We start from the raw sequence: 25,609 nt of genomic DNA on the forward strand, positions 1-25,609 counted from the left end.
GAGTTTGTCTGTTTATCCACTCATCACGTCAAAACTAAGCAACGGATCGACTTGAGATTTTGTATGGAGATAAATGGAATGGAACATACGCTATTTTTTATCCCGGGAAAATAATTGCGGGATTTCTGAAAAACCTCTAGATTCCAACAGTTGCTTGAAGCGATAGATGTCGCTAGCGAAGCTGCGGGCAAAATCTAGCTAGTGTAGGTAGGTATATATAAAAAAAAACAAAATATTTATGAAAAGATCACTTATATTATGCTATTTCCAAATCAAAACTCTCCTGGTTATTTGTTTTCTTTCCACCTCTCTTCTTTTTACCGGGTGCACTAAATACACTTCCATTCGGTCTACCTTCAGCAATTATTCGTCGTATGGTAGTGCTAGGAACTCCTATAAACAGGTCACAGGTTAGTAACTAATAATATAGGAAAAATATATTCAAGTATTAAGACTAGTTAGTCCTACTTACCGGTCAACTTTGGACGCGATTTAAAATCGAAGATTGCGGTTGATCTCCAACTGCTTCTTCACTAATTTTACAATAAACAATGTAAACAATCTTTCTTGCTTGTGATCGAAGTGGTTTTTTTCGACATTCTTATGAAATTCAGAATAGTTTCAAGGAATCTTTGGAAAATCTCAGTATTGTTGACAAAACATGTACTTCGACATGACAGGAGACAGTTTAATATTACCATAGGAAAATCAATATTTTTTTTACTTTTTTTATGCCATCAGATGCTGGTAGACCTATAATAACCGATTTATCACGCAAAGACTCGAAAGTCGAAAGTTAATGCTAGTTGCCACTAAGCTAAAGATGATTATTCATCATGGGCCCATTGTCAAAAGTGCCCTAAAACATTATTTTTCTGGCCGGCACTTTTGTTTCTGGATCCAACATTTCGTCCCTGACGTCGCAAACAGACGTATCTGCAATTTTCTGCTAAAATAAATTGTGTCTTATTGACAATAACATAAGGTGCAAATCAGATCCGCCAAAAAATTGAGATACGTCACTTTGCGACGTCAGGGACGATTTTATGAAATTGGAATGATAATAATAATATTTCAACTAGCCAGAGGCATCCCACTAAAATCGATTGATATTTAATGAATTTTTGGGCATAAGTTTTCTATGCCATCACATGTTTTGCATAATATAACATACTTGTTAAAACTATATTACCACAATTTAGGCCACCAAACAAAAGTATTGATTTAATATTATAAAGCGATCCTCATGAATTGTATGAGTTGGGGATAGTACATACCAAATGTTATTAACATTGTATAGTATCATTACGAAGTATATTTTGAGATTACGTGTCATATAAAATTGTATATGTATTGTACACTTTTTAAGTCATATAAATCAAAATTTGTCTAATTTTTTTATTAAGTTATATTATGTAACATTTTAGTAATAAATAGGACGCAATATTTTACGAGTTTTCTTTGTTACTTGGTTAAAGTAATGCATACTCCCAAGACTTAAGTTCTTAACTGCTAATTAAGAACTGAATTTTTTGTAGCACAACTACAAAAACACTTCTATGATTATGCAGTTGACTTTGCTCACTTCCGTCCGGCTAAGGTCCGTGTTGCTTGTTCTATGTTACTTACTGAGTACTATGTTGTTTCACTATTTTTGATCGCCTAGCTAAGAGGCTCGTATTGCTTATGCCTAGCTAGTATTATGCAACCTTTTTTATGGAAAATAGGCAAACGTATAGGGATGCGACATACTTACCTAGAAAGTGCCTAACTGCCTATTCACTCTTGCCTCGAAGAGCCCTAATTATCGGGAAACAGATTCTCGGGTAGAGAATTTCAGACTAGGCGTACGCATAAGAAATAATTATTAAAAAAGTTTATATATAAATGAGGAAGCGAAACTCTTGGTAAGAGCTGGTGAGATATTTACGACGTCGGAGTGAGATCCCAGCCCACATCTAGTTGACCTCAAGTGGTAGGTCGGTCACTGCACTTTCAAAAATGGCGCCTTGTCGCATCAGGTTAGAGTAGAAAAATTGAGCTGTTTACTACATATTGAAAATTAAAATTGCATTATTTAGTCTATCGGTACAGAAAGCGATTTCCACCTTTTTCTAAGAAACGAAAAAAGGATTTTGAGTTTTAAAAGCTTAAAAATCTGGTCCTTTTTTTATTTAGTAATATTATGATATATTACGACTGTTTGATATTGTGGGCAGTGTAGTCTCATGATCTTAGCCTGTTCTCGTAATGGCCTAGGAAAAAAAAGTTTGACACTTTATTTTTTAATTTGGTATTTGCGGTGTTTGTGTGTGGCTTTTCGGCGGGAAACGGGAACGGGACAGTTGCTTTCTTCATTGAGTAATCTAAATAATTAATACGAAATGGTGTTTTGTGGTTAATGATCGCATTAAGTTAGTCGGAAGACATTCGCGAGTGTTATTATATTGGAGTATTCAATAAACAAAGTGTATCTGCCTATTTTCGCTTCGTGCCGGGAAGCCGCTTCATAACTCAAAAGTTTATGCGGACTTTTGAGTTAATTCGTTTGGGGTTCGGAGTAGGAGTCTACTCCGAGGGTGGGGGCTTAGGTTTCATCATCATCACCTTTCATCATTTCATTAATCATCAAGAAAAAAAATACGTCAGACATGGCTGTATGGGCATAGTTCCCTTTGCCTTACCCTTCGGGGAAAACCAAAAAAAAAAAACAAAAAATGCGGTGTTTGTTTTGAATGTTTTGATGAGATAAGTTTTATTTTATCTAACACTTTATCACTTATCAGTTTCTTGCAAAGTAGTGTTCGCAAGTGTTTTACGCATAATGGATAAAAAAATTGCTGTTGTTACTGGCGCAAATAAGGGGATCGGCTTTGCCATCGTGCGAGGTCTTTGCAAGCGGTTTGACGGCATCGTATACCTCACTTCGCGTGATGAAAGTCGTGGTCAAAAAGCTGTGGTGGAACTTCACAAGGAGAATCTAAAGCCGGCGTATCACCAGCTTGACATCACCGAAATCTCCAGTATCGAGAAGTTCCGTGATCACATCGTGAAGGAACACGGCGGCATCGACATTTTGGTAAATAACGCAGCAATCGCTTTCAAAAACAAGGCAAAAGAACCGGCATCAGTGCAAGCGGAACAAACGTTGTTCGTCAACTATTTCTCTACTCTAACCTGTTGCGAGATACTGTTCCCTATACTTCGAAGAGGTGCAAGAGTGGTGAATGTATCGAGTTCCGCTGGCCACCTTAGTAACATACCTAGTGATGCTTTGAAAATGAAGTTAAAGGATCCAAACTTGACTATACCACAACTGTCACAGTTGATGCAGCAATACATAGAAGCAGCCAAGCAAGGAACACAGATCGAGATGTGGGGGAATTCATCATATGCCGTCTCTAAAGTTGGCTTGACTGCTCTGACAAGGATTCAGCAGAGGATGCTCCAGGATAAAGGTTAATATTAGAAGTAGTTAAAAGCAACATATTTAAAAAAATAAAAAAATAGCTAATTGTTTATCTAGTTAGCTAATTTATTTATTTTTTATTTAACTATTTAATTGTTACAGTACTATAATATATATTTAATTACATAGGTTCTACTCAGTGTCCCACTACATACAACAGTTAAATATGTTGGTTTTAATCTATATAGATTGACCTTGTCTACAGTACTGATATTGTATTAACATTGCCATATCTTAAGTGCACTAGGTACACACAATAGTGTCTCTTTGTTTTTACAAATAGAACACTGAAGTTACAAATATAACACTAACAATATTTTTCTCTTAATATCCCTTGATATTAAATTAGATATTGCAAGGAACTTAGCATACCCCCTTTAAATTATATAAATTTGTAATAATGTTCATTTGTCTTCCAACCTAGTCCAAATATAAAATGTTTTAAATTCTGTAAATAAATTGTGTACTTATACAAAGTTATTGTAGTTGACACATGCATATATATAAACTCACGCCCGTAATCTCTGATGGGGTTGGCAGAGTCAGTAGTAATCAAAGACAACTTGTAGCCACTGTTGATATGACGAAGCATATGATGACAAGGGATCAGCATATTACTCATAACCATTGATCGTTGTTGACTATAAGGTAGTAGTATATGCATAGTATATATTTTATATAGCCTCCTAAGGCCGAGATTTCCAGACACAATAAAACAGCATTGGGGTTTAGATTTTAAAAGGACATTTGGTTTTACAACTTTGCAGTCCTTTGTCTTCCAAACTATAAAATTCAGCTGACATAAAACATAATTACAGGCCATATTCCATTTCAGGTATAAAGGTGAATGCAGTGCACCCAGGGTGGGTGGACACAGATATGTCCTCACATAAAGGTCCACTTTCCATCGACGAGGGTGCCAAAGCTCCTCTGTTCTTAGCTCTAGATGCTGATGACTCGTACCAGGGGGAGTTTGTGTGGTACAACACTAAGATTGTCAACTGGTGTGGGGAGAAAGCCGATGAGAGCTATTAATGCTCTATGGAATAATTTATAACCTCCGTTTTTGAAGTCAGTCAAAAAGGAACAGGATTTGATAGTAATCAAATCTTATGTAAGTGTAAGTTTCTACAAAGAGAAAACAAAGAAATTCTGACTCGGATGGGACTTGAACTCACGGGTCTTAACAAGCCTGCCCATGTGCAATTCTTGTATGTTTCGTCATTAAGTGTGATAATTTTGTTCGCGACTGTACTTGTCTTGATAAATGTATGACATAGGTTATGATGATTTTTTAACATATTTCTACAAAGAGAATCAGATCAAAATTATGATGGTAGGGAGTACTATTCCATACGAGTTTATTGATATTAGTTACATACTGAAGTATGCAAGCGTTCCCCAGATAATAGGTATTTTCAAAACGTCAAGCCAGCGGGATCAAAGAACTGCCTTTATAACTTTGGAACCGTTGAAGTACTAATTTCGGTATTTTGCAGGGGGTGAGTACTATTTCGGTACTAATTTTTGGCGTTTAAATCAAAGCGAAAGACCTTGTCGTTAACTCTCGCCAAATTTCGCTCACCGTCAAGCTAGCAAGTGCAATAAAACATGGCTATAAATCCAAAACCGTGATGGTACTAATTTTTTTACAACAGGTACTATTTTTTTCAATAAGAGTACTAATTTTTGGTATGGTAAAATTATTTTTTCGTGCCCATTTTTTTTTTGAGGCCACTAGCTTGACGCACACGTCATTAAGCCGACTCGGCGCCGTCTATCTCGGATGAGTGCTATAAAAACAATAATTTCTAGTTCATACATAATAATAAGTCTCTAGTTTCAACACTGTTGAATTTTAGTTTTAAAGCTCTTCAAATATCATTCCAATTTCACAAAACTACATTTTTTACCGACTTCAAAAAAGGAGGTTCTCAATTCGACCATATATTTTTTTTTGTGGAGGTACTTATAATACAACCAATTATTGTTATGTTTGAAATAAATGTATTATTTTTAAATATTAACATTCATTTTTAATACTTATCATCAGCACCACATTTAAGCATAGGCCTAGAGAGGTTCTCCCACCACAAATGGGCATAATTGGTTAGAAAATTGGGTAGATGGAAAAGTGGGTACTTCATATAACATAAGCTCACGACTGTATCTCGATTGGAGTAGTCATTGGGGTATTGGGGAACTTCATTTTATATCAGGTGTGCTGAAATTAGTTTATGAAGATACACTGGTAGGAATACACATCATTACTAATGGGATATAATTATATAGAGCCAATTAGCAGCCAGGCTTGGGTCTTCAGCAATAGTTTACACATGTAACCATTGAAAAACATTTTACGATTAAAATATTTTTATTATAACCTTGTTAAGGCACTTATGCTAGTTCTCCAATTATCCTTATTCTATCCTAACACTATTACTGGACGAATTAGCTGCCACAATTTTAAAATATATTTCAATTGTGGACTTAATATTATTTATTTTTTTTTACATAAAAATAGTAGTAACAAAATTACTTCACATTCATAAAACTTTATCATAAGTTTTGTATTGCAATAGCATACATTTAGGATAATCTTTTAGCCATGTATGTAATGTGTATAATTTACAATGTTTAAACAATTATTAAACTAAATAATACTAATGGAACATTGGAGCAAGTCTACTACACCTGGAACAAAACATTCCAACATAATTATTTATAGTTACCTACTATTATTATTTTCTTAGTTGACGATTGCTCCGCTGAACACCCAAAGTGTGCTCCTGGTGGTAGAACGGGTAAATTCTAATGCTCTGTTGTGCCCCTTTAGTGGTACAGAAGGGAAACTTTTGAGTTACCTGTCGTGCTCCTTTTAAGTTATGAACACATTGGAGGGACTACTAAAATGAAATAAGTACTTGAAATATTTGTTTTAAATGTATAATGTTAAGTATTTAAGAATAAAGAACATTTTATTGAACCAAAACTTTCTTCCTTCTAAGTTAAAAAAAATATATATTTTGCTACTTATAATGTCTTTAATAAGTAGATTTTATTGTAGAGATACTATAACTTATTTGAAGTACTCTTCAGAGTCAAGTGCAAATAAAATAGTCATCATGTGTTCCATCCTTTGTAGGGGTAAAGTGGAACCATAAATATAACGACATAAGATGTGCTCCACCAAACCACCAAAGGAGCACTACGGATCATACAAAATTTACTCGTTCTACCACCAGGAGCACACTTTGGGTGTTCAGCGAAGCAGTCGTCTCTTAGTTCGCTTATATGTGTAAAGCCCACTGGGCATACCTATTGGGCTATTCCTTGCTGGTCCAATTGGTCAACCGGCCAATCGGCCCAGTGTGGTTTATTTTTTCTGGCGAACGAGAAAATAAAGTAACTGACGATCGGTCGGGCGAACGGGAGTCACCCGGTGTGGTTGAGAATGGCGGGAGTACAATACAAATCATTTCGTCATCCCCCTAGCATTATCCCGTTTTTCACAGGGTCCGCTTACCTAACCTGAAGATTTGACAGGTCCGGTTTTTCACAGAAGCGACTGCCTGTCTGGCCTCCCAACCCGCGAAGGGAAAACTAGCCCAATACAGGTTAGGTCACATACCTCCGAAAATGCATTTCTCGGGAATATAGGTTTCCTCACGATGTTTTTATTCACCACTGAGCACGTGATAACCATTTATGACCCAAACATGAATTCGAAAATAAATTCGACATTCATTGGTTTAGGCCTATGCTGGTTTCGAACCTGCGACTTCAAAGTGAGAGGCAAGCGTTCTACCAACTGGCTCCCACTATACAATACAAATCATTTATTTGCCAGAATATGATAGGTACTACATACGATATTCGACCGTCGGCATTATCGGCATGCAAATGTTAATTAAATACGGCATTATAAACACAACACCTAATAACAAATATTATTATTTTGTATTTTGTTTTGGTAATTACATAACATTAAATGACAAATCTAGATAAAAACATAAGTACCTATATAATAATTATTTACATTAAGTTTACAAAAACATTAAATTAAAATTAAAAAATATTCAATAGGATCAGTAAAATAACCCCCTCCGGACTCGTGATCACACCAGGTTGTCACACCAGTATGACAAACAGGAATTTTATTCTTGTTTGTCACACCGCTAACAATACAACACCTTTTATCACACCATTGTCAGTGCGGAGAATATCCCTATGATAAAAAATATATCGATATTTGCCATAAGGCATTATATTTGTGCAAAGAGATTAATTATGTTTAATAGCGCATTCTTTTTGTTTATTCCTATCTTCTATCACTGGCGAACTAATGGATTTTTCCATAATTACCAGTTTTTTTTTTATTTGATAATAAGTCATATTATCGCATTAACTACTTGGCCGGACGAATGGGGAGCGCTGAAGGCTCTAACCCGGTACAACATTTAAGACAACAGGCCTGAGGGTGCCCAATTGGGCGCGAACCTCGGCTCAAGGCGTCGTCTGAGAGGAAAAATGTTTGAAAGAATTAATCGATAGTGATAAGTTTCTGTTAAATAAAGTATAATTTCGTAAATAAAATCAATTTTAATTTATACGCCGATAAACACAGCACTACTTATAATGACAAGTCAGGATAAAAGGTGTAGTATTGTTAGCGGTGTGACAAACAAGAAAAAAATTCCTGTTTGTCATACTGGTGTGACAACCTGGTGTGACCACGAGTCCGGAACGAAATAACCATCTAATTTATAATATGCCTTGCGAACCATAGCGGTTTATTTTTAGACATAAATATATATTTGTAGCTTTTAATTCGGTAGTTAGTTTATTGTAGATTTTCGGGCCTAAACAAAAACTCTTTTATGTTGCAGTGCCGTGTTTGGCGTCTGTTTTTGTAATGTAAATGTACTATTGCAGATATGAATATGTTACATTCGAAAGGTGTACCTGCAATCTACATGAGTGTACTTCAACTTCTCCCGTTTTATGGAGGTAAAAAATAAAAGTTCAAAAACTAAATCCCGACTACGGAAAAATTATGCTCCAAAAAGTATGAAACAAGAAAATAGGTAGATTTCTTTGAAATTCTTCCAAATAAGAGTGATGTTTAGTTGATAGCCGTGGTCGTATGCCGTGGTAAGCAAACTCTTAGGACAGATTGGCACACGACCAAGGCTATCATAATTATTAAAATTGAGACTACACTTTTGTAACTAGCTTGTCTTTTGCTAGGTTTTGTTAAACAAAAACCACATCAGAACGTGATTTTTCAAAATGGCCCTTACGCGGTTTTCACTATAATAGTAACGACCTCCGTGGTCCAGTGGTTGAGCGTTGTGCTCACGAACCGGAGGCCCCGGGTTCGAATCCCGGTGGGGACAAATCACTTTAGTCCCTAGTTTGGTCAGGACATTACAGGCTGATCACTTGATTGTCCAAAAAGTAAGATGATCGGTGCTTCGGAAGGCACGTTAAGCCGTTGGTCCCGGTTATTACTTACTGATGTAAGTTATAGTCATTACATAAGTCATGTCAGGGGCCTATGGCGGCTCAGTAATAACCCTCACATCATGGTTGATGGGGTTGGTAATCCACCTCACAATCAACACGATAGAAGAAAACTATAATAGTGGGTGTACAGTCATGAGCAATATAATGTACCCACTTTAGGACTCTGTCGCACTAACATATTTGACATTTAGTGAGACTTACAGTTCAATTTGTCAAAAAAGTTAATGAGACATGGTACCAAAGTGTATACATATTAATGCTCGTGACCGTATATGCTATACACCTCTGCCTACCCTTTCTGGGGTACAGGCGTAATGCTATGTTATGTAGGAGAAGATAACAATAAGCTTTCACCAATCAACGCTCAGCATGCAGCAAATGAGGAACGACATCGTCAATGCTGACGTCACCAACGAACCCTACGAAGAACACATCTTCTAAGAATGGCCCGGTGAAGGAGCGCAGTGTTGGCAGCTGCAGTAACAGGGTAGCCAGGCGGTTCTCGTCGCTACTGCATACTGCCTTCAGTGAGCGGAGGACGCGCGTTTGGTAGTCTTGAAGCTTGGAGCTTAGGAAGTCTGGTACGCCGTCTGTTTGGATTGTAAAGATTAATTAGTGTTTATTTATTTTTTTATCTTTTAATTACAGAGGATTTTATCAGGGACTAATTAGTGTTTGAACGACCTCCGTGGTCTAGTGGTCGAGTGTTGGGCTTCCTTCCAAAAATATACCTTCAATCTTATCAAGCGGATTGGTCTGGATGCAATTTAGGTAGGGTTTGGCCATAAAATATCTATCTGTATACCTCGGCTATAGATGTATTGTCTATGAAAGTGTTAACCAGTAAACATGCGCTCGTACGAATAGTGAAAGATCAGAATCATTTATTCAACGTAATTATCATGGATAAACTTGTTGAAGGTCAATGTAACATTTTTGAATTTACGTCATTTCGCAAGGTGTTATGGCTGAGGAGAAAAAATGACAAGAAACTGCAACGGCAACACATCTTTTAAATCAATGTAGGTATACATTATAAGTTATTTAATAACTAGAGGAACACATTTAATACCAGACATTTTTATTATTTAGTAATTTGTATCAGTTAAGCCTCAAACTGGATGACAGAGGCAGCGGCGCGGCGGCGGCGGCGGCGCGGGAAGCGGCGCGTTCAGATGCTAAGATTTATATTGAAGTGTTCTCGATGGCAGCGGCGCGGGGGGCGGGTACGAGCGGTGCGCTCTAGTCGAGCGGTGTCTCTGCGTTTGAAACTCGCCTTTTTGTTTCCTTTGTTCATTATAGGGATTCAGATCTTCTTTTGCCCATAATAAATCGTACGAAACAAAAGAACTACAATCGAAAATGCGTTGTCGCCGTTTCGACATCGCGTTCATTTGAGACACAACTCGCAACACCGCGCGATCTGCCCGCTGGCATCGAGAACGGAACAGCGGCCGCCGCGCCGCTATCGCTGCCGCTGTCATCCAGTTTAAGCCCTTAAGCGTCTGTCATAGTATTAACATACCGGGTGAGAAGAGACAGAGTGCGCGTAGGTGCGCGTGCTCGCGGTCATTGACCCGCAGCTGGTCGAGGTGCGCGAGGAACTGCTGCAGCCGCGACAGCATGCCGCTCACCTCCGACACGCGCTCGTCCGAGTAGTCCGCCGCTGTTATCTGGAAACAACGTTTTTAAGGTTATTTCTTCCATTATTCTTCTATAATACGGACATCATCATCAATTTAAGAGCCAACGCTCTTGTCGGTGTAGCATTTAAAGCTCTTGCCTTCCGCCCCATAATACGGACACTTCATAGAAAACACCTCGTTTTACACACACACTACACATTGACGCTGTCGTACAGCGCATCTGTGTGTGAGACGTCTGACGCCCATACGATTTTAGATCGCGATGATTTAACTTTATGGTTACGTATATACGTAGTATTATTCCTTATTCTATAGATTAATAGTTGACCATAAAGTTAAATCATCACGATCTAATGGATAAAGCGATACATTTACGATGAGGACGTCCTGGGTTTGATTACCAGTCAAATTAAAAAAAAAAAACACTTTTTGTGCGTGGATGAAACGATTGATGAATGTGGAGGAAGCAAGAGAAGTGTGTCAGGATAGTCTCTGCTTACCACGGTGGGAAATAGGCGTGAGTTTATGTAAGTATGTTTTGTGACCGTCCCTAGGTTGATTATTCGTTGGTCTAACTAACAGAAAGCTTGGCGAGGTGTGGGTATTTAGATCCGCGTGTACGATAACGTTAATGTTTAGTGTCTGTGTAAAACGAGTTGTTTTGTATGAAGTGTTGTAATATTTAAAATTATGAGGGTCTGACCACCCCGTAAAAATAAAAGAAAGTAAAAGAGTAAGAAATAAAAGTAGTAACCGGTTGTGTGCGTCAAGCTAGCGGCCTCAAAAAAAAATGGGCACTAAAAATAATTTTACCATACCAAAAATTAGTACTCTTATTGAAAAAAATAGTACCTGTTGTAAAAAAATTAGTACCATCACGGTTTTGGATTTATAGCCATGTTTTATTGCACTTGCTAGCTTGACGGTGAGCGAAATTTGGCGAGAGTTAACGACAAGGTCTTTAGCGTTGATTTAAACGCCAAAAATTAGTACCGAAATAGTACTCACCCCCTGCAAAATACCGAAATTAGTACTTCAACGGTTCCAAAGTTATAAAGGCAGTTCTTTGATCCCGCTGGCTTGACGTTTTGAAAAAACCTATTATCTGGGGAACGCTTGCATACTTCAGTTTGTAACTAATGTCAATAAACTCGTATGAAATAGTACTCCCTACCATAATTTTGATCCGATTCTCTTTGTAGCTTTCTACTATTTTTTTCAATAAGAGTACTAATTTTTGGTATGGTAAAATTATTTTTTCGTGCCCATTTTTTTTTGAGGCCGCTAGCTTGACGCACACAACCGGTTTTACTGGAATTTATTTATCGGATAACTTAAAAGCATATAAATATTAAAACGATTATAAATATGTACTGGTAATACAGAAGACGTATAAATATTTGAACTTTTTATTTATTTATTTAAAAGACGAGCGCAACAGTTAACAATCATAATAGAGGATAACATTTAATAGTGTATAAAGTATTATACCAGATTGTGAAACTGTGATAGAAAAAGACAAAAAATAAAAAAAAGAGGAAAATTGTTAACGATGTGAAGCACAGATAAATATTGATTAGGTATAATAATATGTTAGTAATGAACAATGATGATTATGTAAGTAATAATTTACTTAATTACATTTACAATGGAGCTTTTGAAAGCCCAGTGATTGGCATTAAAAATGTAAATGTTTGTGTGATTCTTAATGAGATCATTTTTTAAATCCTAAGGGTACATTTCAGGGTGTGGTAATAATAATATTCATTATCAGCCCATTAACGTCCCCACTGCTGGGGCACGGGCCTGCCCTATGGATGGATAGGGAGATCGGGCCTTAAACCACCACGCGGGCCCAGTGCGGATTGATGGTTATTAACGACTGCTAGTGCAGCCGGGACCACGGCTTAACGTGCCTTCCGAAGCACGGAGGAGCTCGAGATGAAAAGATTTTTTTTTTGTGGTCACCCATCCTATGACCGGCCTTTGCGAAAGTTGCTTAACTTCAACAATCGCAGACCGAGCGTGTTTACCGCTGCGCCACCGAGCTCCTCAAATAATAATAATAAAAGTTTATTTCGGACTTATAAAAAAACACATCCATATTTGTTAGTAACATTAATAAGTAATCGAGGCCGGTTGGACCCCCGATGGCGGCAGACTATATTTGTTTGACTGCGTGCAGTCGTATCCATCGGGCCAGCAACCGTGAGTCCCACCGGTCCGCCAGCGCGCGCAGGATGGTGGTGGATGGTGGTAAGAGTATGCTTTTATATCTCACCTCTGGTTGTGCCAAGTCGGCCCCTCGGTCCGCGTCCGCGCTGGCGGCGCGGTCCCGCAGCACGGTCTGCAGGTGGCTCACCAGCAGCGGCAGCAGCGACGACAGCGACAACGCCGCGCTGTATTTGGCTAGCCCTAGGACGAACAGCTCCGGCCAGCACTTCTTTAGGAGGATCACTTGGATCTCGAACCTGAAACGGAAGGGTGTGACCATTAAACGGGATCGACATAATAATTGAGTAGGTACCATAGCTGACTAAGTATGGAAATCAGAATCAGAATCATTTATTCAACGTAATTATCATGGATAAACTTGTTGAAGCAAACATCTGTTCACACTAGGTGTCACAGACAGCCCCCTGTGCAGAGCCTGCATGGAGGCGGAGGAGACAGCGGCTCATGTTCTACTGGAGTGTGGAGGAGTCGCCAACTACCGGGCCAAGCACCTCGGCCTGACGGGGTGCCTCCCTGAGGTGGTCAGCAACGTCAAAGGACTGTTAGACTTCCTTGGGGAACTAGGCTGGCTGGAGTAATCCAGCCGTTTCAGGTATCACGCAAAATAGGCGCACAGACGTCGAGTTGCGGAAACCGGCCTGCGAATACCAATACCAAAAACTTGTTGAAGGTCTATGTAACATTTTTGAGAATACTTGTATTACAGTCTATGACGCCTCTCTCCTGAAGATCAGATACAGAAACATACATAATAATTCTCTGCTAACAAATTTTAGTACACTAGGACCAAAATATTACCTAAAGGCAAAGATATAGTATGCCACAGTTAAGTATAGAATAAGGAATAATACTACGTATAGAAATTCCGGTGGGGATAAATCACAAAAATCCAGAAATCCAACGCCAGAGTGAACAGGCACCTTCAGGGCGAGCTCGCTCCATCTTCGGCCTCGTCAATGCCTTCGGGTAGGTCTGGGGCCAAGAGCAAACCCATCAAAGGTAAAAAAAAAAACACTGATCCTCAGTTTGGTTACGACATTGTGGACTGATCACCTGATTGTCCAGAAGTAAGAATATCTGTGCTTCGGAAACCACGTTAAGCCGTTGGTCCCGGTTACTACTTACTGATTTAAGTAAGTAGTCGTTACATGAGCCATGTCAGGGGCCTTTGGCGGCTCAATAATAACCTTGACACCAGGGTTGATGAGGTTGGTAATTCACCTCACAACCCACACGATAAGAAGAAGACCATATGTATATGGCCGAAATAGTTCATGAAAACCCGGACACAGATTTATATACATGTTCGTTGGCGGAATTCACTAATATCGGTCTAAAGTATTTTAGTAAATAGTTTGCATGCATTGTCGATTTGGTTTATCTGTAATGACTATGTATATGTGAAATAAATAAATGCGTGATGGTTTGTTTCAGAGCTGACAGCGTAGACGTGTTGCTGTTGCAGTTTCTTGTCATTTCTTCTCCTCAGCCATAACACCTTGCGAAATGACGTAAATTCAAAAATGTCACATTGACCTTCAACAAGTTTATCCATGATAATTACATAAACTGCCTATATACGTCCCACTGCTGGGCACAGGCCTCCCCTCAATCAACCGGAGGGGGTATGGAGCATACTCCACCACGCTGCTCCACTGCGGGTTGGTGGAGGTGTTTTTACGGCTAATAGCCGGGACCAACGGCTTAACGTGCCCTCCGAAGCACGGAATCATCTTACTTTTTCGGACAATCAGGTGATTCAAGCCTGAAAAGTCCTTACCAAACAAAGGACAGTCTCACAAAGTGATTTCGACAATGTCCCCATCGGGAATCGAACCCGGACCTCCAGATCGTGAGCCTAACGCTCTAACCACTAGACCATGGAGGCCATGATAATTACGTTGAGTAAATGATTCTGATTCTGACGGCATGCGGGTGTACATACGGCAGCGCGGCGGCGGCGGGCACGTTGAGCAGCCAGCGCGCGGTGGCGGCCAGCAGGCGCGCGCCCGCCTCGCACACGGCGTGCAGCCGCAGGTGCGGCGGCGCCGGCGCCGGCAGCGACAGCGGCAGCTGCAGCGACTCCGCCGTGCTCAGGATGCCCGGCTCCTCTGCTACTAACAATAACATCACCACATAGTATAAAACAAAGTCGCTTTCTCTGTCCCTATATCCCTATGTACGCTTAAATCTTTAAAACTACGCAACGGATTTTGATGCCGTTTTTTTAATAGATAGAGTGAGCCAAGAGGAAGGTTTATATGTATAATAACATCCATTAAATAGTGGAGAAATACTGTTAGTTTTGAGGTTTGAATGTGATGTCGTAAATAATTTCATTTTTTCCTCAACATTGCACCCGAGCGAAGCCGGGGCGGGTCGCTAGTATCTTATAAATGTAGAATGTCGACGCACCTTAATGTAATACGTCTTCTAGTACGTCTACTCTGAACCGGCGTGCGTGTATGAATCGATTGATGAATGTGGAGGACACAAGAGAAGTGTGTTAGGATCGAAGCAAATCGAATTCCATAGTATCTGCGTACAGTCATGAGCAATATAATGTACCCACTTTAGGACTCTGTCGCACTAACATATTTGACATTTAGTGAGACTTACAGTTCAATTTGTCAAAAAAGTTAATGTGACATGGTACCAAAGTGTAAACATATTAATGCTCGTGACCGTACCCCGGTGGGAAATAGGCGTGAGTTTATGTATTTATGTAGAATATCCAGTGTGTGTTTACCATCGCTCTGCTGGTTATCACTGACATGCACGTTGGACATGGGCACATCTGGCGCGGCGGCGTACGCGGCCGACTGCAGGTACTCGTTGATGGCTCCGAACTGGCCCATCTTAAACAGGTTCTTTGCCAGCTGCGTCTGCAGCATGAGCTGTTGACGCCGCGCGCCCTCCATGTCGCCGGGGCCGGATGGCGTCAGATAGGGGGACACTGGAACAAGAATATCCTCCAACTATATACAACAAAATACCGAAAGAGATAAGAATGTTGCAATAAGAGAAATTCAAAATAATGTTAAAATGTGGCACCTGTACTTTTTAATAATGCACATTTACAAACACGCAGCGGACGGCCAATCCGAGCGCCCGCCCGCCTACTTGATTAACTGTATGTTTGGTTGGCACTACTACAAAGGTAGGAACCTTTTCCGGTGTCGCCATATTTCTTTTTTTTCTTATTAGTCTGTGTTTGTGTTCACCGAGTTGTTGTTATATTAATCTTGTCAAATCTAGTTTAAAACCTCATGAAAGTAAACAGTGATTCCAAAATCGTATTAGTTTAATTTCTGTCTAACACATTCAACCTAAAAAAGTTATTATTATTGGTTAAATGTATATATGATGTAAGAGAAATCACGAATACCTAATTATTACTGAAGTTTAATCTCAAATGACAATTTTTTTCTATAATTTTCATATGTGCTTTTACATTTAATTATAAACATTATTTAAATATTTGTATACCTATTTGTAGGTGGAACGTAGAGGACTAACTATAACCTAAATCTGTAACACCAATTTTATGTACCTATGTTCAATGCAAATAAAGAATCTGAATAAGTCTGCCTATCTGCCTTCGTGAGTTGCAGGCCATTGTTCAAATAACCCATTGAGCACCTTAGATTGAACATGAGCTCTCAAAATGTGGGAGGAAAAGTTAGAGTAGTACGCGATTAGGCGACGAACTGGGAACATGGTGGATTTGTATAAACCGACCCTATACGCTAAGACGACGACCGTGCCTACGTAATTTATGACGATTTTATTGATTCTATTATGTATGAATGTATAGTACTTTTGTATGACGCTTTATCTATGTTACTTATATACCAAAGAAACAACTAAATAACTTGCTGGCTTGCTTGGAAATACAGGACAGCGCAATACAGTAATACTACGTGACTTATTGCTTGTTGGGGACCGCTGAAGAATCTCACGCAGTACAAAATTTAAGAATACTGTCCTTTGTAGCATGATGTGTTTTCCTATAATTGGACGAGTACTGGTCCAGTATTTGTCTACAGGATATTAGTGATACCGTGCCGAATACAGAGATGATTTTGATAGTAATTCATTATCATGAGCTGAATCATCCTCCTCGGTATTCTGTTCGGTGTTACTAATACACTGTATAGGTTAAGTAAGTGTTTTTATCTGTTGGCGAACCTAATAAATAAATAAAATAAGGAAATAATTAGTAAAATATGTACCTGAACTGATATACCACGGAAGCAGCTCCGTGGTCTAGTGGTTAGAGCGTTAGGCTCACGATCTGGAGGTCCGGGTTCGATTCCCGATGGGGACATTGTCGAAATCACTTTGTGAGACTGTTCTTTGTTTGGTAAGGACTTTTCAGGCTTGAATCACCTGATTGTCCGAAAAAGTAAGATGATTCCGTGCTTCGGAGGGCACGTTAAGCCGTTGGTCCCGGCTATTAGCCGTAAAAACACCTCCACCAACCCGCATTGGAGCAGCGTGGTGGAGTATGCTCCATACCACCTCCGGTTGATTGAGGGGAGGCCTGTGCTCAGCAGTGGGACGTATGTATGCTGTTTATGTACCTGGACTGCCCTTGTTGAAAGCGACGGCGGCCGCGAGCGCGAAGTTGAGAGCGGGCGCTGGCGACACCGGCCCGAACGCTTCCGACGGTTCTTCTTTAGGGTTAATCTGTTGTATTATAATATTACATAAATAAACTTGTGTAACGAGGCTGTATAGCGTTTGAAAAAAAAAAAACTAACAGTGATTAAATGCACGGCCCCTCATGCCTTTTCGCTCACACTCTCTCTCTCTCGCTCTCGCGCCGTGAATGGCAGCGGATTGTTATTCTGTGTCTTTTAATTTTTCTTTCATTCTTTCTCTTCGAGAACCCTGTAACATCTGTTTAAAATAAACCATTACCACCATATTAAACTTGTTATATCGTGTGGGTTATGAGGGTTTTAACTTAATTTGACAGGGCTGAAAGGGTCCATCTTTCTTCTGCTTATTGGAAGGATGGTCCCAATTCAACCTATCAAATTAAAATTAGCTTAAGTTTGTGTCTGTCACAATAGGCATTATTATAGACCATAGGCATGTCTTGGGCAGAAAAATAATGGTCGAATTCTTGGTATCGAACAGTACGAAATATAGGCCGACGTGGTAAGTACAGTCATGGGCAATATCATGTACCCACTTTAGAACCCTGTCGCACTATCATATTTGACATTTAATGAGACTTACGGTGTCATTTGTCAAAAAGTTAATGTGACATGGTTTCAAAGTGTATACATATAAGTGCTTGTGACCATACGTATATTTTGTAGTGACAGTTTTTGCTATGACAAAAGACAGAAGTACATACATAAGTCAATATAAAAACATTGGTGTTCTTATTGTAGATTACAACAAAGAGTTTTAACAATAAGAAGTAATAATCTCACCTGCCCCTGCCCCGCTAGCCCAAGCAGCTTGGAGTAGGCCGCTTGTCTCTCGTGGCCTTCCCGCTCGTTCTTGCTCTTATCCACGATGGGCTTGCGTTCATGCTGGACCGCTGTCGGTATAAGACAAGAATTACTGCTCCTCGCGTGCTTGGTGGTGACGTGTGATGGGAATTTGTTGTAATCTATAGTAGCTTAAGAGATGCTTGCTTAGCTTTGATCTTTAAGGTGGCATGCGATCACGGCCCATTCTTTAAACATCACTATGAGTTGCAAATATGACACAAATAATCTATATACGGCGCACTGCTGGGCACAGGCTTCCCCTCGATTAACCTGAGGGGGTGTGAAGCATACTCCTCGACGCACCAGCGCAGGTTGAAGGCGTTTAGGCTACTACCCTTTGGAAGCACGGAAAAATCTAAAAATATAACTTTTTAAATAATCAATATTGAAATAGACAAGAATTTTGGACAAGAATATTTTGAAGTCATATTATTTTTCGTAGTCGAGTCGAGTTTCACATTAATATGTGAAACAGCTCAAATTCCAAACGATGAAATAGGCTAAGAACATAAAAAATAGAAGAATATTTAAGATGAAGAGTTGTTTTATGTTACCTACAGCAAAAAATGTTATGTTAAGAGTACTACTCTATTGCATGTAAAAGTGAATAACTATAAATGATCAAAATATTATAAATCGGTATGGTATGGTCAATAATGAAACCAAGCTGACATCAAGCCATAAAGGTACTCACAGTCGCTTCTCATACCGCACGCGAGGCACTTCTGCAGGCGGCAGTACTGGCATCGGTTACGGTGATGCTTCGTCACCTCGCAGTTCATGCTGCCGCGGCATTGGTACCCTAGCTTCTTGCGGATCGATCGCTTGAAGAAGCCTTTGCAACCTGGTTTATAGTAACATGTTATGTAGAGTCATGTTATGTTAGAGAGAGGCAAGTCACAGGGACTGTAACCTGGAACCTGACAGAGGGCAGCAGTAACTGTCAGTACTATTCAGAGGCGGAGGACAGGAGTCCTAGTATGGCTTTGTCGTCAGACAGAGTACTGCGGGATGGAAGGCAAGAGGGAAACCACTGCCCTATTTTTCCCTAAACAAGTAGCATGGAAAATGCTGCACTGACAAGAGCGTGGCTCTTAAATTGATGATGATGATATGTAGAGTAAGGTATACCAAAAATGTGGTGTTTATCAGTTTGACGCCTTTAAAATATAGCATGATTAGAATGACAGTAAGTCAGATATGAGAGATATGTTTCTCACACAAATGGAATATAGTACAAGGAGATCAGCTGTTTAAGGGGTACCTATAAGGTATTTATGAGTTTTAGTATCAATTTGAGTCAAGACAAGTGTAATTTTGTAATAAGAATAATTTTCAATGTACCATTTCTTTATTTATTTTTTAATATTTGTACGCCTGCATGTAGGCTGAACACATCACAACATTGTTATGTAAATTATTTTAAGTGTTCTCGCAAATAAATTGAGTTTATTAGATTTGAATTATGTCTAATTGTTTATATTACTAGAAATACCTAGTTTCAGTTTTTTAGACATAGGTTACCTATATTGTCTTAAATGTGGTACATAGGATATAATTGACTATTTTGTTTCTACAATTTTTTTTTATAGCAGATAGGCAAGCATTTGACTACAATCTGACCTGATAAATTAGGTACAAGCTTGTACTTCAACAAAGTTTGTCTTTAGAGCAAGTTTCGTTAGTAGGATCAACTTTCCATGACCTATATAACTAGTAGGTACTTGATCTTCTGAAATCTTTCCATTTTCTTTTACCTTCACAACTAATAGCACCATAATGCCTGCCGGAGGCACGGTCCCCGCATACAATACACAGCTCCAGGCCCCCCACATCGCCTCCTCCACTGAACTTCATCTCCATCTGGTCCTGCCCTTCCATCACTCAAATGATCACAGCAGGCTGCAGAAGGATAATTATTTTATTTAATTTGAAAAAAAAAAACAAACAAATATTTGAAGCTTACATTTAAAATAAGTTTTATGATTCACTTAGACACAACATGATAAGGAGTTTCTTCAGAACAGTATGATTTATTCTTATAGATATAAACAGTGCAAGAAAAATTAACAAGCCAAGACTACCTTATTTACTTACTAACAAAGCATATTCCAAAAAATTAGACTTCACTTACTGAACTTTTGAGAATCCTTGAGTACCACTAGTCTAGAGAGAGGCTGATGGCCACTTCCTACTTGCAACATGCGTTGTCGCATAACTGCTCTCGAAAGAAAAGCCAAACAAACATGCTCGAGTCACCTTTCACTTTTGAGGACATGGCATTTTACGACAATGGATGAGATTACCTACCGACTACTAAGTGGGCGGTAGACTTTAGTCGTCGAACAAGATAGTAACGCTACCCAGCGTCCCTGACCAGCGATGTGAAAAATAAATGCATGAAATCATCACCATTACAGAGTACAGTTATGTGGGTGCATTACCTGCAATTATCTCGCTGCACAGGAGCGTTTGTGTACGCTTCCTGTTTTATAACACACACTATTTGCTATAAACACATTTGTACTCGCACTAAAAGATACGAATATTGCAATACTCGTAAGCAAAATCCTACTTTCTTAAAGAATTACTAAGTAAAGAAAAGAAAACAAGCATTATCGAATCACACTTGAAGAGCCATGAGCTATGAATGAATGAATGAAATGAACGAATTGAATGGGGTTGATTGACCATAGACTCACAACAGCAGGCTATATTGCAAAAAGTTTTTTGAAGATGATGGTAGAAAAAGAAACGGTAAACTGGCAACAATGATAAACGTCAAAGTTATGTCATTTGTCTGAGGCCGCATGTGGTTTTGTTGATTTCGTGAGTTTACCACGTTATTTCTTAACAAAAACTGAGTTACAGAATTATAAATCTGTGATAATAAAGCAGGGCGTCATGACGTCCGTAGAAGTGGAGAACATCATTGATAAGTTTCAAGTTTTGACACAGAAACCTGTAAAGTTTTTATCCGTTCAGGAAGATGTGAAGGACGATATTAAAAACTTGGTGAAATCGCTTTACGATTATACCAAATCGCAGGAAAGTGGTGCGAAAAAAGAGAAGAAGAGTGCTTTGCCAGAATTGATAATAGAAGATTTTGATGAAGAACAAATATGGCAACAAATTGAGTTGCAAAATTCGGAGTGTTGGGATCACTTAGTATGGGAAGTGGCAAACTGCATGTCTGCTAAAGACACTCTTAAATTCTCTGTTGAGGTGTCTCAAAAGCAGACAGAAGAATCTGATGTCGAAGATGAGGAAATGGATGACGAAGAAATGTCGGAAGCTTCCAACAATGAAGAGGAGATGCCTAAAAAGAAAAAAGATAAAAAGGTTAAGGCGAAACCTTCTATTGTTGACGATAAGTTCTTTAAACTGCAAGAAATGGAAAAATTCCTGCTGAACGAAGAGAAAAACGAAGGAAAACATGATTCTGATGAAGAATCTGTAGATTTATTTGAAGAAGTGGACAGCGAAGAAGATGAAGAGGGTGGTGGCAAAGAAATGATGTATGATGACTTCTTCAACCAGGAAGATGATGGAATTTACGAACAGCAGAATGATGAAAATTATGACCAGGAGAATGATGAGAAATCAGATGAAAGTCCGGATGAAGATCAACAAGAAATAGTAGAACAACCTAAAAAGAAAGGTAAAAAAGTTACATTTGCAGATCAATCATCAGATGAAACATCTGATGACAAAGATAGTGAAGAAGAAACAAACAACATTGTGAATAAAAAACAGACTAAACAAGAAAAGAAATCTGAATTTGAGATGCGTCAAGAAAGGTTACAGCAAACAATAAATAGACTTGAACAGAAAACTTTGAATGAAGCTCCGTGGCAGTTGAAGGGTGAAGTGGATGCCACAAAGCGTCCTCAAAACTCTTTGCTTCAAGAAGTTGTTGATTTTGACTTGACAAGTCGTCCAGCCCCTATTATTACTGAGCAAACCACAATTACTTTGGAAGATATAATCAGACAGAGAATCAAAGATAAGGCTTGGGATGATGTCATTAGGAAGGAGAAGCCTGTGGATGATCAATTGAGCTTCCGTAAGCAGGAAATACTAGACCAGTCTAAGAGCAAGCAAAGTTTAGCTGAAGTGTATGAGGCAGAGTACCTTAAGCAGAAGCAAGCACTCTCTGGTGAAGTTGAGGAAGAGAAAGAACCGGAAAGTCACACTCAAATCCGTGAGGCCATGGCGAAGTTGTTCTCAAAACTGGATGCATTATCTCACTATCATTACACTCCAAAACCACCTCAAGCTGAGGTGAAAATCGTTAGTAATACTCCAGCTATATCTATGGAGGAAGTTGCACCGGTTGCTACAAGTGAAGCCGCATTATTGGCCCCAGAAGAAGTTAAGAAGAAATGCAGAGGAGACCTTATGAGTAAAGAAGAAAGGACACAGACAGACAAGAATAGGGAAAGAAGGAAAAAGAAGCAACAGCAACGTAAGAAAGGACAAGTGTCCAAGGTAACTGAACACAGAAACACGTCAAAAGCTGTAGAAGCCAATGATAAGTCATTGAAGACATCCAAAGCATTCTTCCAGCAACTCAATGATGATTCAACTAGTTTAATAAAGAAAAAAAATAAACCTAATATTAAGAATAAAGGACAATAAGTAAATACATTATGAACTGGATATTTTGTTGTGATTTTCATAGCAATTATAATGACGGACTTTCCAATGGACATTCCCCAAACACACAGATAGATGGTGTTATTCATTTTTAACGTGTTAATTACCTATTTTCTCTTTGCTGGGATACATAATTATTCAAAAATGTAATGTAATGGCTGAAGCATATATAAAACTAATTGTTGCTTGATATTTGATTTCATTATGTATAGAATGATGTTGCTACCTATATTGCTTCTCTTGATTTTGATTAGAATAATGTGTGGAATTTGTAATTGTACCTTGGTGTAATAAAAAGGGTCATCATTTATACCCAAAAACGATGATAAAAGATGCATATGTCTGTTATCCATGAAATTAGAAGTTTCAACGAAGAAAAATCAACAATGCCACCTATCGTATTTATGGGGAATGCCGATTGGAAAGACCCTCATTGCATAGCAGATTATTAGGCATAATTTTGTTTGATTATTATTTACTTTGTTGTTTTTAGATTAATTAAATCTGAAGGATACTTAATTTATCATCTCCTGACAGACATTTTACTTTTTAACTTCCCTGACTTTACACAGCCCTCCTATTTGCATAAAAAGAGCGAGTGACAGAGGGATCCTTCTTTCCATATGGGTTCTAAAGTCAATGATCAACCTCACCACTGATTTACTTTATTATATCATTTAAGAGTATAATGTAAATAGTAAGAGTCCCTTATCCTGACCAAAAAGAGCTTATAACTTTTGAACAGCAGACTGACAAATTCTGGTATTTGGCGACAAATTATCGTCATTTTTTCTGTATAGTCAGAATTCCGATCCGTGATCCATCCGATCATGATAAATTCCGATGCAGTGCCAGAATAAGGGACACCTTTACTATTTGTGTCCCTTCTCCTGGCACTGCCACCAGAATTGTTTGTCTGTTTCATTGTGCGTCTGCACAATTTTTAGCATTTTTTTATTCTTTTTACTCTATGGAATAAATGTCTTTTTGTGTTTTTTGACTGGATTGTTCTAATTATTCTAAACTTTAATTCCTCTGTATGTGGCCTACGTCTGTGTAATTTTGAGACGAGTTCTTCTGAAAGCGTCGCTTTACACTGGAAGGCAGGACGTGTCGCCTCCTATACGCTGGAAGGCAGGACATGAAACATAGGATTACCCACCTGAGACTGAGGATAGCAATTTACTTTAAATCTTATAGACTTTATTCAATCACTAATAGGTAAATGTACGCTTCACGTGTCATTCATCTTGTCCATTTTCAACATTTACATTTACAAGTTAGGTACATCCAAGCATTACTGCGGTTTGATACCTACACAGTATACGATTGCGGAATAAACGTCAAATTAAAGCAAATACCAAGTAAGACAACAACCAAGAGGCTAACATTAAGCTTAACATACAGAACATAGCGTCATGTGTGTGGCGCGAGAATGAAATCCCACAAAGTGCGCCGACGGCGGCAACTCCCGCCGTTACCGCGCTCTGCCGGTAATTAGCGCGGGAAAAACGCGGCGATATGGCGCGAGACGAATCTACGGTGCACGAGTCGCGAAAATGTAGATAAGGCTTTGTGAGACTACCCTAAAGTGGTTATTACACTACCCATCGATCGAATTGCTACTTATCCAAATAGGTACTTAGTCTAATAGCAAATTGGTGGGCGTAAGCACGGTCTTTCGCGTGTCTATTAACGACGATTTTCCCAAATTCGATGTGCGAGAATGTGACCTTGACGCATCGGGCTGGCTGGATTGGGTAGTCTATAATAACCGCTTTAGTTTGGTAATCATACTGCAGGCTGGTCACCACCTGCAGGGTCTGCATGATAACAGCGCCGCGCGCGGCGCGAATTATATTGAGCGCTTCGACCAATAAACGATACGAATGCTATCTACGTAGATGGACGTCAAACGGCTATTGGTCGAAGGCCTCGATATAATTCGCGCGGCGTGGTTACCGTGCAGAGCCTACTGGAGGGTTAGCCTAGTTGGAATAAAGTTTCGATTGAAAAGAGATAGCGTATAACTCGTATGAATATAATGAGCCTTAAGTACCTAGGTCAAGATCGAAGCGAATACTTGCGAGGCGTCTCGATTTATACGTAACACTATTCGATACACTTCTAATAAAAAACACTTTGTGAGGCTGTCTCTAGTTTGGCCAGGATATTGCAGGGTGATTGCAGACACCATTGTCCGAAATATAAGATCACACTTCGTTTCGGATTGGTCTGTTAGTAGTAATGGTTACAGGGGCCTCTGGTTCAATAATAACTTTAATACCAGGGTTGTTGGGGTTGATCATCCACCTCACAACCCACACGATAGAAGAAACATTGCTCTAGGATAGTTGCATACACTATGCCTCATCTATTGCTTCCCTGATTCGTAGCTCCGCTTCATGACTATTGCAGTTAGCCGTCCCGACTCGAACTTACATAATGTGTGCAGTTACTTTTTAGTTTCAGTCCCGAATGGTCCCCATACCTAGGCATTTGTTGTCATGCCAGTTTTATAATGTGGCTGGTTATATATACGTTGATGTAAGTACTCG

The 25,609-nt window shown here is 39.1% G+C and overlaps 3 protein-coding genes and 1 long non-coding RNA gene across 5 annotated transcripts; 2 read left to right on the top strand and 2 right to left on the bottom strand.

Moving 5' to 3' along the window:
- Nucleotides 1-235: 235 nt before the first annotated feature.
- On the bottom strand, nucleotides 236-753 carry LOC126377932 (uncharacterized). The gene is made up of 2 exons (XR_007568004.1): nucleotides 473-753; nucleotides 236-393 (listed from the first exon to the last, which is right to left on the bottom strand). It is a non-coding gene; the product is annotated as an uncharacterized LOC126377932 (long non-coding RNA).
- Nucleotides 754-2,738: 1,985 nt separating this feature from the next.
- Nucleotides 2,739-6,141, top strand: LOC126377902 (carbonyl reductase [NADPH] 1-like). Its single transcript, XM_050025957.1, has 2 exons — nucleotides 2,739-3,458; nucleotides 4,305-6,141. The coding sequence occupies exons 1-2, from the start codon at nucleotides 2,825-2,827 to the stop codon at nucleotides 4,502-4,504; spliced, it is 834 nt and encodes a 277-aa protein (XP_049881914.1). The 5' UTR covers nucleotides 2,739-2,824; the 3' UTR covers nucleotides 4,505-6,141.
- A 3,066-nt stretch (nucleotides 6,142-9,207) lies between these two features.
- Nucleotides 9,208-21,030, bottom strand: LOC126377876 (orphan steroid hormone receptor 2). Of its 2 annotated transcripts, none has more exons than XM_050025917.1 (10): nucleotides 20,837-21,030; nucleotides 20,150-20,294; nucleotides 19,087-19,236; nucleotides 18,330-18,439; nucleotides 17,466-17,571; nucleotides 15,629-15,835; nucleotides 14,825-14,993; nucleotides 12,926-13,115; nucleotides 10,524-10,671; nucleotides 9,208-9,588 (listed from the first exon to the last, which is right to left on the bottom strand). In XM_050025917.1, the coding sequence occupies exons 2-10, from the start codon at nucleotides 20,271-20,273 to the stop codon at nucleotides 9,356-9,358; spliced, it is 1,437 nt and encodes a 478-aa protein (XP_049881874.1). In that variant the 5' UTR covers nucleotides 20,274-20,294; nucleotides 20,837-21,030; the 3' UTR covers nucleotides 9,208-9,355. The 2 variants fall into 2 exon arrangements, with proteins under 2 accessions (XP_049881874.1, XP_049881873.1); XM_050025916.1 differs by having other exon boundaries at nucleotides 14,825-14,996.
- A 166-nt stretch (nucleotides 21,031-21,196) lies between these two features.
- LOC126377863 (U3 small nucleolar ribonucleoprotein protein MPP10) lies at nucleotides 21,197-23,585 on the top strand. Its single transcript, XM_050025870.1, has one exon. It carries the CDS (start codon nucleotides 21,297-21,299, stop codon nucleotides 23,031-23,033), a length of 1,737 nt encoding a protein of 578 aa, XP_049881827.1. The 5' UTR covers nucleotides 21,197-21,296; the 3' UTR covers nucleotides 23,034-23,585.
- Nucleotides 23,586-25,609: the final 2,024 nt, after the last annotated feature.

The sequence above is a fragment of the Pectinophora gossypiella genome, chromosome 24 (assembly GCF_024362695.1).
Source record: "Pectinophora gossypiella chromosome 24, ilPecGoss1.1, whole genome shotgun sequence".
In the NCBI taxonomy this organism is placed as follows: domain Eukaryota; kingdom Metazoa; phylum Arthropoda; class Insecta; order Lepidoptera; family Gelechiidae; genus Pectinophora; species Pectinophora gossypiella.